Below are 15,176 nucleotides of genomic sequence, written 5' to 3' on the forward strand. Positions count from 1 at the left end.
CACGTGCTGGTGCTGGTGCTGCCGTGGCCGGGCCGGGCTGTGCGGGGGAAGCCGCCTCGGCGCCGGGCGCCAGCGGGCAGGGCTAGCGCGAGCCGCGCCTTCGGGCATCGCACTTGGAGCCGGCCCGGTTTTTTGCCTCTGGCTGGGGTTTGGTCACAGCAGCAGAAAACAGGAGAAAGCCTGACGTTCAAAGTACAAACAAGCCCTGTGCTCAGCCCCGGGGCCACATGCCCAGACCTTGTCTCCCTGCCTCCACCCGGCCTGCCCCCGGCCCCCAGGCAACCCAGCACAGCCCCCTTGCCTGCACCTAGTCCCAGGCCCAGGGACTCGCTGAGGATCGGGGGGCCAGGCCCCTCCACTGGAAAGGGAAGGAGCCTCCCTGCAGAACAGGGGAGGCCAGGACCAGGACCAGGACTCAGCACCCGCACTGAGCGCCCAGCACCGTGCACCCCAGGCCCCAGCTGCAGCAGCCCCTCACTTCTGGCCCCTTCACTCTTTCCCTGTGGACACCACTGGCTCCACTACAAGGGCAGCCCCGGGAAGGCGGCCTTGTGGCCTGGTGGCCAAGGACTTGCTCCAGCTGCCCGTGCTCACGTCCAGAGATGGTGGGTGGCAGGCCGGGAGGCTGCCTTTGTTTGCTGCCTGGCTCTTGCTGCGGGGGGAGCTCTGAGCCCAGGGGCTACTGCTCCCCACCCAGGGGCTGCCAGCAAGCTCCCTAACAGGTCCCTGTGCCGGCTCATGACCACACATGGCCACGGGCTGAAGGCCCACCTGCCTGCGGCACCCCCTCTGCCAGGCCCAACAGCCTCACCATGAGTGTGTTGTGTGGACGCCACCCCTTTCCTGCATGGTACCACACTGTCCCCATGGCAACGCCAGCAAGCACGTATGCAGAGAAGCGTGTGCACGCCATGTCCAGCCGTCTAAGGGAGCAGAACATCTGGAATCAAAGTGGAGAAGGAGCCAGCCACGGCCCTACTCCAACACATGGGGAAGAACCACCCGAGCTCTGCGTTGCGCGCCAAGATCTCCGAGTGGAAAGGGCTCTAGCACTTGGCGTAATTACAACCGCTCTAATAGGTGGGTGTAATTACAACCGCTCCACTGCTGACAATAGCTGAGGAGCTGCCCCGTTGATGGCTGAAAAGTTCCCTGGGAAGTGAAATGCAGCCGGCTCTGCAGTCCTCGCAAGCGCGGGTCAGGCCCTATTGTGAACCCCCGCCGGCTGCGTGAGACTATTTGTTGAAGACATGATCAAGCAGAGAACCTCTGGCACTAGTGGGACTGCTCTGTGGCTGGCTGAGTATGAAATGAATAATGCATTGCCTCCTCAACAGGCACTGCGGAGGAATAATTCTGTCCAATATCAGGCGGCTCCATGTTTATGCATTGCATCTATTTATTGTGGATCGTGGCATTATTTAATTTAGGCAGTTGTGCTCTGCTGATCTAGTTAAGCAGCAGTGTCAGAGGGACGGGGCATCCTTTTTCCTGGCTGGGCCTCCAGGTCACCCAGCACCGCTGCAGGCAACTGGCAGCAAAGAGCTAAGCAGTGCACCCCGAGGGGCTGCACTTTAAGACAGGGGACGGTACAAGGGTGCCCAGGGTATCCTGTCTCTAAAGCATGCTAGTCCTGATCCTGCCCAGGCCAGCGTCCATGCGATGGCTCACTGACTGCAATGGGACTTGCCCCACTGCACAGAACTAAGTGTGTGCGCACTTCCAGGCCTTGGGGCTGAAAGCTGCCCTAGAAGCACAGTTAAGACAGAGCTTGCAACAAAAGAGGTGACTTTGTCTTCTTAGGGCAGCCGGTTCAAGGCACCGTCCTGGAGGAGGTGTCCCCAAGCAGCCGAAGGAGGGGCGGCAGTAGGGACTGACCGGGACTGACTTTCCTGAGGGCACAAACCGCCTGGCCTTCTCCCCTTGAGGACTTTACATGCAGGCAGCTCCCTTGCTGTCGAACCCACTCCTTCCCGAGGGCCACGGCCCTGGCCTGGAGGGTGTCCGCTCTGGCTGCAGATCTGGTTGGTGGGCTTGCGCCACTCGCTGTTTGCAAGCAGGCGGTGTGATGCTAAGAGCCCCGGTTTGCAGAGTCTGCACCAGGAAACCACCGTTAATGCCCTCCTCACCGCTGCCCATCACCGGCTGCTTTGCAAAGGGGGCTACAATCCAAGGGCCCAAGGGCACTGGAGACCAAGCAAGAGCCTGACGCCAGGCATGAATCCGTGTTCTCTCTAAGGCTCCCTCACAGTGCTGAAGTGGTATACAGCAGCCTTAGGGTGAAGAAGAAAGCAGCTGCTAGGTTTTAAGGCCAGAAAGGACCATTTGTGCACACGCGGTCTGGCCTCCTGCCTTGCGCAGCTTGGGAGCCCTGCTGAGGGACTCGTGCCGCAAGCTTGCACCTGGAGAGGAGCATATCTTCCAACCACGCTTTAAAGATGGAGGCTTCAGCCCAGGCCTCAGGAATGTGGTCAAGCGATTGATTCATCAGCCTGAGTTTAAAAGCCCGCACCCAGTCCAGTGTGAACGTATCTCATTTTAGCCTCTAGGCACGAGAGCGCCCTGTGCCATTGTCTGTCAACACGTAAGGCATCGGGCCCCCAAGGTGACCGTTGCCAGCATGAAAATATTGGTGTTTGCTGTTTCTAAGACACTGGAAATGAAAGCAGACGAGTCTTGTGTCTCAGCTCCATCACAGGCGTTCAGGAAGATGCCAGCCGCCACTGCTGCTAGCTAAAACATCTCCCAAATGCTTCCCGAGGCTGGATGGGGAGTGGGGGGGCAGATCTGCTATGAGTGTTTCTGAAGTCTCTGATAACACATACTTCACCGAGAGACCTTCTCCCGCACGCCCCCTGACACCAGCACAGAGAAATTGAAGGGCAGGCGTTTAAATTAAACTTCATGATTCACAACCTCTGAGCGGCTTGTTGAAGATGCGCTGACTCTTCAGTGGCAGCTCTGCAGAGCCAAGGCGGAAATGCTGGAGGCTGCCCCCGTCCCGGGCACACGCAACAGCCACCCCAAAGCCTTTGGGGCGTTTTCAATTAATTCCTTCAAAAGCCAAGCTGTGGCAGGAGCGGTCCACGGACTTTGTTAGGAAATGAGTTTGCAGCAAGGCTAATCTCCGGGACCCGCGACGATTAGTTCAGAGAAGCTGTCCTTCAGTGCAGGACTTGTTACAGCGGTGGAGAGGCCTGCTGCCACCAGGAAGATGCTGAACACCGATGCCGTGCTCTGCTGCTTGCGCCTCGGTGCTCCGGGCCGGAGGCTGGTGTCTGAGCATCTTGTGCTCCCACTCCTAAACCAGAGGTCACTGCTGCTTCGGATTCAGGCACTCCCCAGAGGTGCGGCTCCCCATCCCACACCGTCCCCTTGCAAAGGGAGACAGGGAGCATGGGCAGTGACTGCACTTTCGAGGGTGTCTTCCCTGGGCCGCTTCCTTCTGGGTGCAGAGCCCAGCCTTTGCTGCGGGCCAAATCCTGGCAGACGCTTGTCCCTCTCCACACAAGTGCCACATGGGAGCGGGTCAGCCTCTGCTCTGCGGCAGCCTGGGAAGTGGAAGAGCAGACGGCATGGCAGGTGCAGCTGGGGCTGCGGTGGTGGAGCGATGCGCCCAGCAGACACAACCCCCTGCTCAGGACTGGGGATGGCAGGTGCAGACTGCAGAGTGGTCTGGGGCCTGGGGCTGCCTTGCAGGTGTGAGAAGTGCTGCACGGGTGCAGGGGCCCCGGGGCCTTGCAGCTGCAGTGACCGCTGACTGCCGCCTCCTTGGCCGAGAACTAAGCTCATTTGCACCGTGAACGTGAAGAAGCCCGGTCTGGGCCCCCACCCTGCCCCCTCGCCCCAAGGGATTCTGCTGCTCCACGAGCTGCCCAGGGCTGTATAACACGCCCCGCCCCCGCCTGCAGGGCGTAAGCCCTCCACGTGCCAGAGCCCTTTGCAAGGAGGTGGCAGAGAAGAGACGACTCCGGGCTGACTCACAGAGGGCCAAGAGCCATTCCCCTGCCCTCACGCTGCCTCCTACTGCTCTCTGCTCACAGGGGAAATCCTGAGCTGAGCAACACAGCCCTCTCTTCCTCGGGGCTTCGGTGAGGACCCAGGTAGCGCTAGCCCTTCAGGCCCCAAACGCCGAGACGGACGGTGCAGAGCGGAGGCTCCTGGCCCCCATCTCTCACTGCCCAGGCAGGCTCCAAGGTGGCAGGGGCTGGGGGCTGCTTTCATTTCGCTGGTGGATTTTGCATTAAACAGGCACCCAGATGAGTTTCCCGGGTGCACCGTGAGTTCAGCACCAGGGATGCAGGCGGTGCTCCCTCCTCCCCACCATGGTGGGTATCGCGTGGGCTCCTCCACAAAGCCGGGCTGCTGAGAAGTGACCAACCCAGAGCCCCTGGCTTTTCCCAGGCAGGAGGGAAAACGCTGGCCAGTGCCACCTCCCTGCTGCCTGCTGCTACCTCACGTCCAGGACGGCGCATGCGGGAGTGTGTCCGCAGCCGTAGCAGCTTGCACGCCACGGTGTTCCCTCACCTGCACGTGGCACCAGAGGCCCCAACTGGGCTCCGAGTCCCCCTGCGCTCGGTGCTGCACAGCCCTTCCCCACAGCTCTCCGAGGCAGGCGAGCAACTTGGCTAAGACGGTGCAGGCAGCGAGTGGCAGGGTCCAAAGCGGAGTCCAGGCCTCTGGAGATTCCTGCTTCCCCTTTCAGGTGAGCGGGGAACGATACGTTGGAGGACGGAACTGAGAACCCGGGAGGCGCCGGACTTCAGGGGCGACTGCCCCAAGGGAAAGCTAGAACATGTGGGCAATGAATTAAAAGAAAAAATCCACACCGTTTTCCACCTTGTGGCAAATTTGTGAGAGCTGACATCAGTCTCGCCTGCAGCCCGACACCACGGGAACTGGCGGACCCCGTGATGGGTGCAGGGGAGAGGGCTAGGGGCTGGGTCCGGCCAGTGAAGGACAAAGCCCTGCTCAGCCCAGGCCCAGCACTGCCCCTGCCCCAAAGTCCCTCTCCCCCGTGCCACTTCCCAGCCTCCAAGCAAAGCTTCGCTGGCCCCACTCTCCCGGGCGCTCCAGCTGGGGCTTCCCAAGGCTCCAAGCCCGCCGGAGCCGCGCAACAGGCGCCGGCTTCCAGGTTATCGGTGCAGCTCCGGTTGCCATAGTAACGCGGGAGGATGCGAGTTCCCCCTTCCACCGCGTGCCATATGCCAACCCGCCAGCCGACGCCTGCTGGGGCCGAGCCGAGAGGCCCCTGGAGGCGCGCGGGGAGGCGCTGAGCTGGAGCGACCAGGGCACAACAGTGGGCAGCCTGCCGGTGCCACTTGGGCTGGAGATGCATTGGCTGGGGGCACAAAGGGAGTTCCCTCCGACCCAGTGCAGGGCCACGAGAGGCAGCAACATGGCCCAGCTCTGCCCCCTGCGGCAGTGAGGTCCACAGGTTTCTGGGCATGCAGGATAGGCCATGGCAGGAGGCTTTGCCCTTCCTGATACCACAGCACCAAGAAAACAGCCCAGGGGAGAGGAAGTACCAGACAGCCTCTGCTGGTCGGGATCCAAGTGCTCTGCATGCGAGCCGTGCAAAGGACTCCTGCCTTGTTTCACTGATGCTTTAATGGCTGTTTGATGGGAGCAAGTCCCAGGAAATGGAGCATAAAACTGGAGGCAAAGAACTTGCCTTTCAGCGCTCCCCTCCACAGGCAAAGTCTGATGCTTCTCCCTCCCTCTCACGTCTTCGGCAGGAGCAAGACGCATCCGCCCCGCCAGCTTGTGACCGCTCATCACTGTCTGTGCTGGGGCAGCGAGCGGGCCCAGGGACACGGCACCGTTGCCCCCGAGAGATGCCCCAGCAGCCACCACGGACGATCCCTCAGCAGGCTTGTGCCAGGAATTACAGTTCCACCACGGGACAATGAAGACATGAAACGCGAGCCCAGCAAACACAGGGCCCCGTTCTCCACTGCACCCTTCTGCTGCTGGGAGCCCACGGCTCCATCCTCATAAGGATCAAGTGGAAATCGTTTTCGCAGCAGGAAACAATTACGTGAGCTAACGGGGAGGTGAGGGCCGAGGCCAAACACTCCTACTCCCTGGCGCATTTCAACACAACAGTTCAGCTGAGCGATTCTCTATAAACCAATTTCCACGCTTGAGGTAGCTGAAAACTTCAAAGGCACAGAGGAGAATGAAAATAATACTAAGGAAACCCGGGCTCGCAGCCTGATGCGCCGGCAGCACTGTCAGCAGCACTGATATTCCCGTGGGAAGGACTCCTCTCTGGAGACCGCTATCCCCGTGCTCGGCGCTCTGACAGAGGTGGCTCCGGGTCCGCCCGCCCTTGCCAGCACCGCTGTGCCGCAGCATCCTGGTCTCAGCACTTCCTGCAGCTCTGGGCCCTGCAAGGCGCAGCTCTTAGCCCTGCAGCTGCAAAGCTGGGATGGCTTAAATCTACGGGCAAACCCCTTCGTTCTTTCACAGCCTCTTACCTGACCTCCACCGCAGGGCACTGGAGCGAGGCGATTTGCAGACGACGTAAGGACAGAACACAGCAGCCTTTGCAAGGGCTGGTGCTAAAAGTCGTTGGGATGCTTTCCTTTTACTTCCACAGGCCTTGACTCAGGAACTAATAGCAGGGGCAGGGCTTACACGTGGATTCCACTTTAACCAAGGCTGGTGCCCCGGCCAGCAGAAGTGTGGGACTTTGTGGGGAGGATGGCTGCTACCCCAAACCGGATGCCACCCAAGCCTTCGCTTTGCTACAGACCTCAGTGTTAGGCCCTGTCTGAAAGGCAGCATTTCTGACACACTGTGTGAGGACGAATGGCACCGACCTACCCACTGCCGTGCTGCCTGCAGCACAGGGCCGGCTTCCCACCCCCATGTGCACTAGTGGAACAGGACTTTGCTCCCAAGAGACTGGCTTCTATGTTGCTTGGATGGGTTAAACCGGGCTGAGAAAACTTGGCACCATTTAGCTTTGTGGCGACTGGAAAATGCACGCAGCACCCACCCCCAACACAACAGGAACCAGGCCCCAAAATGCACCCCCATGCCACGAACAAACCAAGTGAGCAGCTGACTATGGCACAGTGACCAGGTTTGGAAACAAAAAGGGTAAACCCCCAAGGCCCTTCCCCCTGCGCGTCAGAGCCCAGGGCACTGAGCGAGGAGTGCAGGACTCCTCACCCGCGCTTCAGTCTCAGCACTGAGTATCTGCTGCGAAGGGTGCGAGAGATGCCCCCCATGAGGGCATGCAAGCGATGGGCCCAGCTACATCGTAACTCCCTCTGATCGGCCTGAGAGCAGGAGCTCTGCACGTGCCCGCAGCATGCCAGGCAGAGGGGCTGCTGCGATGCACATGAGAGGCCCACGTGGTCATCTGAATTCTGGGCCAGAATTCAGACCCCTGCACCGCGGTGACCACATACATCCTTCTCCTTCCCCCAGAGGGGAAGCAAGCGGGAGGATTTCTCTCCAAACAAGGAGGCAGGAAGTGTTCCCCAGCCCGCACCCAGATCCACCGAGACACCTACCGGAGCGTCTTGCGGATCATGTCCTCATCTGTGATCCCGTAGTAGGTGAGGGTCTCGTTCCAGGTGGGGTTCAGGGTGTTTCGCAAAGTTTTCGTTCTCAGCTTGTTGGCCTGGAAGAACAAATCACACCCCCGGTTACTGCAGCTGCAGCGGGGAGCAGTCGTGACCGATGCGCAAACACTTGAGAAAGGAAAGAGCCCAAGAAATGAGCTTCCCCCAGGCCCTGCCGCCCGGGACGTGCTGCCCCACCCACACAAACTGGGCACCTCGGCTGAGAGCAACAGAGCACAAGGACTTCGGGCTCAGGGACTCATTTATACGGCAGGGGAGAGAAAAGAAAAAAAATCACCCGGGTTCATTAGAAGCCCCACAGGGGGCTGTGCGGGCTGGCTGCTCGCAGGCCTGGCTCTCACTGTCATTTCCCCGACACACGTTTCATTAGCCTTGGCAGCACTCAGCATCCCCTGGCTCTCACCACAGCCTCTTAACACTGAGCAGTGCAGTGCCCAGGGACATGAACAGCCCTAGCACAATGCCGAGCACGAGCCTGCAGCCCTCCTGCCGAGGCAGGATGGAGCACGACGGATCCTCCCAGGTCCCTCCCACCGTCCCGGGCTCTGCTACAGCCCTCCGCAGCCAGACCTTGCTGCTAGAGGGAGCAGGAGCAACTGCTGTATGTCCTCTGCCGACACAGGCCTGGCGTACGCTACAGAGCCGTGCTGGCTTCCCAGCGTGGACCAAGTTTCCCTTGCCAACAGGGCAGTGTCGACAGCCCCCCTGCTGTGCACGCAGCTCTGCCAGCAGGGGAGAGGGCTTCCACCAGCTTCAGCTTCTGCCATTTGGGCATGATGCCAGCAGACAGCCCCTCCTGTTGCCATCTGTCACGTCTACACAAGGGGACTTTGCTGACGTAGCTCTGGAGCCCGGACCAGGCCTCGGACAGCTCTGCATTCATCCCCGTGGAAGGAGCTGCTTTTTGCAAGCAGACGACTGACTGTGCCCCTTCCATGGCAGTCCTTCTGAAAGGGCCTGCTCCATAAAACACTGGTATGGCAGTTTAGTGCCCCTATAAAACAAGCTGCTGCAGCCATATATAAGGCCCAGTTCTGGAAAACAAGTAACTGCCCTGACAAGTGCATTTTTTAATAAAGCATTAGCGAGACGCTTCCAAGAATCAATTATTGGATCACTGTATTGTCATTTTTTTGCTGTTCTCTTGGCTTTTTTTATTAAATCATTAATCATTCCATGCAAAGTCTCATGGGAAGCTTTATTATGAATTCTGGTCACGTGCTGGAGCAAGAAAGTGCCAAAGAAACACACAAGTGTTGGTCAGGAGCAGGCACGGGGGAACAATGTGGGCATGTACTCTGCTCCCAGTGGAGCTCATCAGAGCATCCCAGCTGCCTCCCACCTCTGAGCTCGGTCAAGCCGCTGCTTCGTTCCAGGGCCTCTCGTTAGCATACTAAGTCCGGAGGAGTTTTGCCAGGAAACCGTTTCAGGAGGAGCTCATTTGCACGCAGCTTGTTGGGAAGGCCGAGCACGTCCCATTGCAAAGGTTGTCCCATCATTCAGTCTAGCACCAGAGTTGGAGGAAGCTGCTAATTGAGAGGTCGAACCGAGGCAGCCCAGACCGCAGCCCGCCGTGCACTCGGCGGGGACAATCTAGAGCAGATGCCAAAGCCTCTCCCCACTGCCATCAGTCCGGAAAAGGACATCTTTCTCCTACCCTAGCAGAGGGGCACTGAAAAGCTCCCTGCCATCCTGTGCCCAGCAGGATGCTTTCAGGTCATGGGAATGGGAAAGGGCCTTGGGCTGTGTGGACGACATCCTCGGCTCGTTCCATCCGGCTGCTTTATCAGCGCTCAGCAGAAAGGCACTGGGGGCTGGAGAGAGCTCTGATCCAGCACCCTCCAGGGCCTGGCAACGGGAGTCCTTCCACTGACTTTGCTGGGCTACCAGCAAGCTGAATCCTCAGCAGCCCGGGCGCCACCTGACTGAGTCTGTCATCCGGCACTTTGCTCATGCACTTCCCCAGCTTTGTCCCCAGTGACTTGAACAGGACAGAGCCACACACACATGCATCTGCCTGGCTGGGGACAGCCCGCTTTGAACATTCGTGCCCAAGGGCTGGGGCTTTGACGAGCTGGGACCAGAGGGAGAAATCCAGGCACGTGGGCTGCCCTCTTTACGCCTCCCCGCAGCGCCCCCGCCCTCAATATCTCCTCAAAGCTGGGTTTTCTAGCGGCTCCCCTGTGACAGTGTTCGTCAGGGCAGCAGGGCTGTGTGATTTCACTGCAGGTCTCATGAGACTTGGTGCTGTGCCGGTGGCTTGGAATTGGGGAAATACAGCATGTTTTTGGAGTAACTCTCCAGCCCGTGTAGTTGCAGCAGAAACTGTCCCCCATCTTTTCTCCTGTTCCAACACCTCAGTATTTCTGGGGAGAGAATGCAGTCAATCCACATTTGCAGGCTAGGCACGCACCAATAATACTGGGGCAACCAGAAGAAAATCCAGACCCTGCCAGTGCACCGCTACAGGGAAGAGCAGATGGGGAAGGTAGGAGGGAAGTCCAACAGAGCTGCTACAGAACGGCTCGGAAGCTGGAAAGCATTCAGAAAATGAACGTGCAAGGCATGGAACTGCAAAACCTGGCTGCGGCAGCAGTATATTGGGGTGCAGATCGTCCCTAGCCCAGGCCTGCTGCCAGGACACCTCACCGCAAGCCCCCCAGTTAATGCGGCTGCTCTATTTTCGGAGGCATCACGTCACGCTACTGGCGAAGGCTTGGCACGGACAACGGGGCGATGCCGGAGCAGCGTGACGTGATGCAGCTCAAAATAAAAGCAGCAGACCAGGCGCGTTGAGGCTTTAGCGAGCAGCGGGAGGGTGCGAATTGAGCTGCTTGTTTTTTAAGCTTTCCAAGTAACAGGAGCAAAGGAGCAGAGATGCAACCTGTGAGTGAGCCCGAGAACTGACAAATGCCACCAGGAGCCGCACGCTGGCCTGAGTTCATCTGCCCAGGGTTTCTGCCTGCAGATGAAAACATCCTGCTTGGAGCTGAAGGAGATGGGCACCGTTAGGGAGGCGGGCAGGTGGAAAGAAAGAAAGAGCAGGAGAAGGAGGTGAAATAGCCTCATCTGCATGCTCTCCTTGGCTCCCAGGTCCTGCTGGAAAGCCATCTGCTGCCTGCTAGGTCAGGGGAAAGGCTGCAGGGAAGATTTCTTCCCAACAACAGCATTTCCCAACCTAAGATCCTGAAGCCTAGCGTACCCAACACATCTCAGTCTGCTGCAGAGGCAAAAACTGCATGCCGAGGGGCAGGAAGGGGAAGAAAATCAGCAGTTGACTGAGCTACTTTGCCCAACAGGATCTCCGGAAGGAGAGTGGGGGTTCATGCCCCCAGTCCATCACCTCTCTCCAGGCTCCCTTAGCCTGATGCAAACGGCTGCCCTCAGCGGCCTCCTAACAGCGTCGCTCAATCACAGCGCTGTACCTCGGAGCAGAGGCACCTTCTGGGGGTTAAGAGGAGAGCACAATCCCAGGCTGAGGGATGATCGATCTCAAGCCAGTCTGTGCTCCCCTTCCCTACCAGCCGTCCTGTGATAGATCAAGCTCAACAGAACTTGCACTCCTTCCCTGCCGGCCTCAGCACCGCCGCTCCTGGGCAGGGAGGGCAGTGACACGGGGCTCAGGAGAGCAGGCCTACATGAGGGCTCGTCCATCGATCCCCCGCCCAGTGGGAAATGGCTCTGGCCATTTCTCAGCCTAATGAGCTCTGATGAAAGCAATAGATAAAGGCTGTCAGCAAACAGTCCCACAGGGCCGTTGCATCCATCATCCCACCTGGGAGGTGAGCAGGGTGCTCCATGTGTCAGCACCTACAGGGTCCCTCTCGCCAGTCGTCGCCTTGCTGTAGTGCCTGCTCCTCTACACACAGGGGCTCAGGTTCCCTGGCAGGTCTCCGTCCCCTCTGAAGGAGGCCAGGACAAGGCTCCCGGTGCCACAAGAGTTTCAAACAAGCCAGTTCATGGTGAGAGCTCTGGGCAGGCACTGATGGCATTCTCGCTCCCTAGCAGGGCTCAGCGCTCTTCTCCGTTCTCTCCGTCCTTCAGCAATGGTGTCCTGGGCGCTGCCGCCAACACCTGCCCGTCAGAGCCGAAACCCCGGGAAGGGCTGGGGTGGACAGTTGCAGGCTTAAGGGGCACACCATGTGCTGTGCATTAGCACTCATTATCAGTGTACTTTGAAATCAGCCAGCTCCAGCAACCCAGCTGCATTGGGGCCAAATAGACAGGAGGGTGTGGAGACGAGGAGAGCACGGAGCAACTGCTGTCCACCACTCAGCCTGCACAACGCCCCTTACAGGACACAGGTCAGGGAGTTCTGCTTTCCCCCAGGGGCTCACGGCATGCGCCTGCTGGGACCTCGGCAGGGCGAAAGACCTCGAGGCGCTCCGGAGCACTCAGCAGTTCGGAGACAGCAGGCGCAATATCCCCAGCAATACGATAAACCACATGTGACTGCAGGAAAGGCCTGGGAATGTGCACCAAAGTCAGTCCAGCAAGCCCGAGGAGGGGAGTGAAATACAGCACTGGGGGCAGGCCCTGCTCCCAAATTCAGAAGGAGCAAGTCTAGCAGACCCTCAGACCTTAGAGAGGACTCAGAAGGCAAATATGAGCCCTGGAGAACGTGTGTATCCCTGCACAGACTGTCTTCTCTTCCAGTCATGAGTCCTTGGCACTCCTGTGGCAGCCCCAGGCGCTGCTCATATGGAAGAGTGTCCATAAGAGAGGACCCCTATGTATGCTTAAAGCTTCACTTAATGTGACTGAGCAAGCAGAAGCAAAGAGAAGCAATGCCATTAAAGCAGTGCAAAAGGGTAATCAAGCCACTTGAAAGGCCAGCTACACTGGCAACACTCTACCTGGTCAACACCCCTTTGTAGGCACCCAGGTAAGGAGCCCAGTGGGACAATCCATCTCCTCTATCACACCCTGCCTCTTCTTTCCACCGCCTGCACCCCAGCACACTTGCAAAGGAGAAGGGGTCATTCGCATTTGGGGGCAGAACAAATGCCCTCCAAGATCACGTTCCACTGCCCACTCAAGTACCTCCTAGGACTTCCTGATCTCATCCACAGCTTCCAGGGCTGGGCTGGGTGTCAGGACTTCAGGGTCCATCCCAGGTTCTTGGCCCCTGGCTTCTGGGGTGACCTTGATCTCATTGTGAAGAGCGGGGTTTCTACAAGCACATTAAGGAATCGGGTGTGATATCGCCCAAAGCTGGCAGGTTTCTGATGTCCTGTTCTTGGGAGGTTGTGAAGGATCCTGTGGTACAAGCTGAATTCCCCTCCAGTCCTCAGGCTGTAAAATGGGCATCGTGGCAAAGCCGTGAGGCTCCGCAGCGGGAAGGCAGGAGGCCTTCCCAGGGCAGCACAGAATCACTGCATCCCATGAGACCTAGACATCAATGGCTCATGGCATATGGGGGCTAGACAGTGCAAGGTAGCCTGCAAGGTGGTGGCGGGGGCCGTTCCCAGGACCTCACCTTCCTCCTCCCCGCTTTTTTATTCCTGCACCGAAGAGCACAAAATGTGCCCGGGACATGCAGGGGCTTCCATCTGCTCTTCACTCCCTACAGCAGATCACCATCGATGGTTTGGCATGAGCAGGAGTGACAGTGTCTGCTGACAAACGCGCTCATGGCTCTTCTAAGCTGCAGTGAAAACCAAGATGTGCCAAGGTGAAATGCCCCGACCACTGTGAATTTATGCCGCTGAACTGTAACAAATAAATAGACCTTCTCTAAAAGGGCCTTTTATTTTGGTATAAAACAAGAGCCAGATTACTATTCATAGCATATGCATTTTGTATTTAAATTAATCTACCCCAGCAGTTACTGTGAGTTCTCGCTACACATCAACATCTTTAATTATACCGTTCCCCAGCACATTCGAAACAGAAGGGGCTGGAAATATTTCCCTTGCAGTTTATACTAGGTGTGATTATGGGCTGCGAGGTTTTTAATGCAGAAAAGGAAGAGAAAGGAGCTGTTCTTCTAGCAGTGCCATTCAGCCTGGCTCACACAGGCTTTAAAGCCATGTCACACACAACTGCTTCCTGAGGAGCTCTGGAGTTCAGTCTGCTGAGAGCCAGGACAGATGTCCAGGCATGGCCTTTGGGCCGAGATCAACCTGGCAGGGTCACCAAGGTGGTTTCCGAGGGTGAGGCCTGCCCCGTGCACTCCGGGCAGGCTGACCCCTGTGAATTTCCCCACATCCGGGAAATGACTGCACCGTTTTGTGGCAATGGGGAGCTGTGTTCTTGCTTTTGCCCTAGTTTTCTCCTTGGCCTTTTGGCTAGGACCAAGTGAGACTAGGGGGCATCTGAACCCCAAGGCCTCTGGGCTTGGGGCTTGCACATAGGATGCCTGCCATGGATTTGGGGAATATCTGAAGTCCCAGACAGATGGGTTTGGGAGGGAGGATATTTGCCTGGCAGTAGAGCCACACAGACTTGAGTGACTAAGCTCTGCTCAGTCAAAATTTGAGACTTGACTTTTGGAATTTGCCCAAGTGTATTTGGTACTGATTTGACATGAAATATTTATATTTGAAAAATACAACCCTGGCCAGACCCCCAGCACTTTGCCCAGCTTGCCCTGAGCTCACTGCACTCTCCCCGGATGCACCAGCCTACAACTGGTGGGCGAGCAGGAAGGGCCAGGAGGGAGACATGCTCGGGTGGGATGGGCTCCTCCCTTCCCCTAAAGGTAAGTGTGTGTTTTCTTCTAGGCTGGCGGATGTCCTCTGGCGGGCTTTAAAGTAGGCTCATCGGGGGAAGGGTAAGATGAGGGAGGAGGAAGCCTTGGACTGCTAAACCGAGCAGCGCTCACAAGTACAGCCCAGCCTAGACCGAAGAGCAGAACAAATACCCAGGTAAGCAACAGGGGCCCGGGCAATGCTGAGATTAGGGGGCCAGTGCACACATCCACAGGAGGCCTCAAATGCCTCTCCACAAACGCTCACAGTATGGGAAACAAGCAAGAGGAACTCACCCTCCCGCTAGCTGACACCAGCCCAGACATAGTGGGGCTCACTGAAACGTGGTGGGACCCAACGCATGACTGGGCGGTGAATGTCAAGGGCTATGGGCTGTACAGGAGGGACAGGACAGGGAGGAGAGGCGGGGGGTGGTGCTGTACGTTGAGGAGGAATACACAGCCTCACCAGGTAGCACAGAGTCAGAGGAGGGGCACACAGAAGTGCTCTGGGTTAGGATACAAGGCAGTCGAGGGGAAAGAGATTTAACGGTGGGGGTCTACTACAGACCACCTGACCACGGGGAAGAGCTAGACCAGGAATTCTTAAGTCAGCTCACAGAGGTTGTTAGGTCAAAGGATGTGGTAGTCATGGGGGACCTGAACTTCCCGGACATCTGCTGGGAGGAGCAGTCAGCCAGGTCTGACCGCTCACATAGGTCCCTAGCCAGAATGCAGGACGCCATCTAACCCAGGAGGTGCACAGCCCCACCAGGGAAGACACCCTGTTGGACCTGGTGCTGGCCATGGGTGACGATCTGGTGTGGGGGCTGTGGGGGCTGCGGGTGCTCGACCACCTGGGCGACAGCGATCATCACCTGCTG

At 58.0% G+C, this 15,176-nt stretch overlaps 1 protein-coding gene across 1 annotated transcript in view; it reads right to left on the reverse strand.

Annotated features, from left to right (window-relative positions):
• The window catches only part of DOC2B (double C2 domain beta), a 66,403-nt gene that overhangs the window by 26,975 nt on the left and 24,252 nt on the right, over positions 1 to 15,176 (reverse strand). The window contains exon 4 of the mRNA XM_019511153.1: positions 7,530 to 7,639. Coding sequence (XP_019366698.1) covers positions 7,530 to 7,639 — 110 coding nt within the window. The remainder of the gene's footprint in view (positions 1 to 7,529; positions 7,640 to 15,176) is intronic.

The sequence above is a fragment of the Gavialis gangeticus genome, unplaced genomic scaffold, assembly GCF_001723915.1.
Source record: "Gavialis gangeticus isolate Ggan-Ray unplaced genomic scaffold, GavGan_comp1, whole genome shotgun sequence".
Classification (NCBI taxonomy): domain Eukaryota; kingdom Metazoa; phylum Chordata; order Crocodylia; family Gavialidae; genus Gavialis; species Gavialis gangeticus.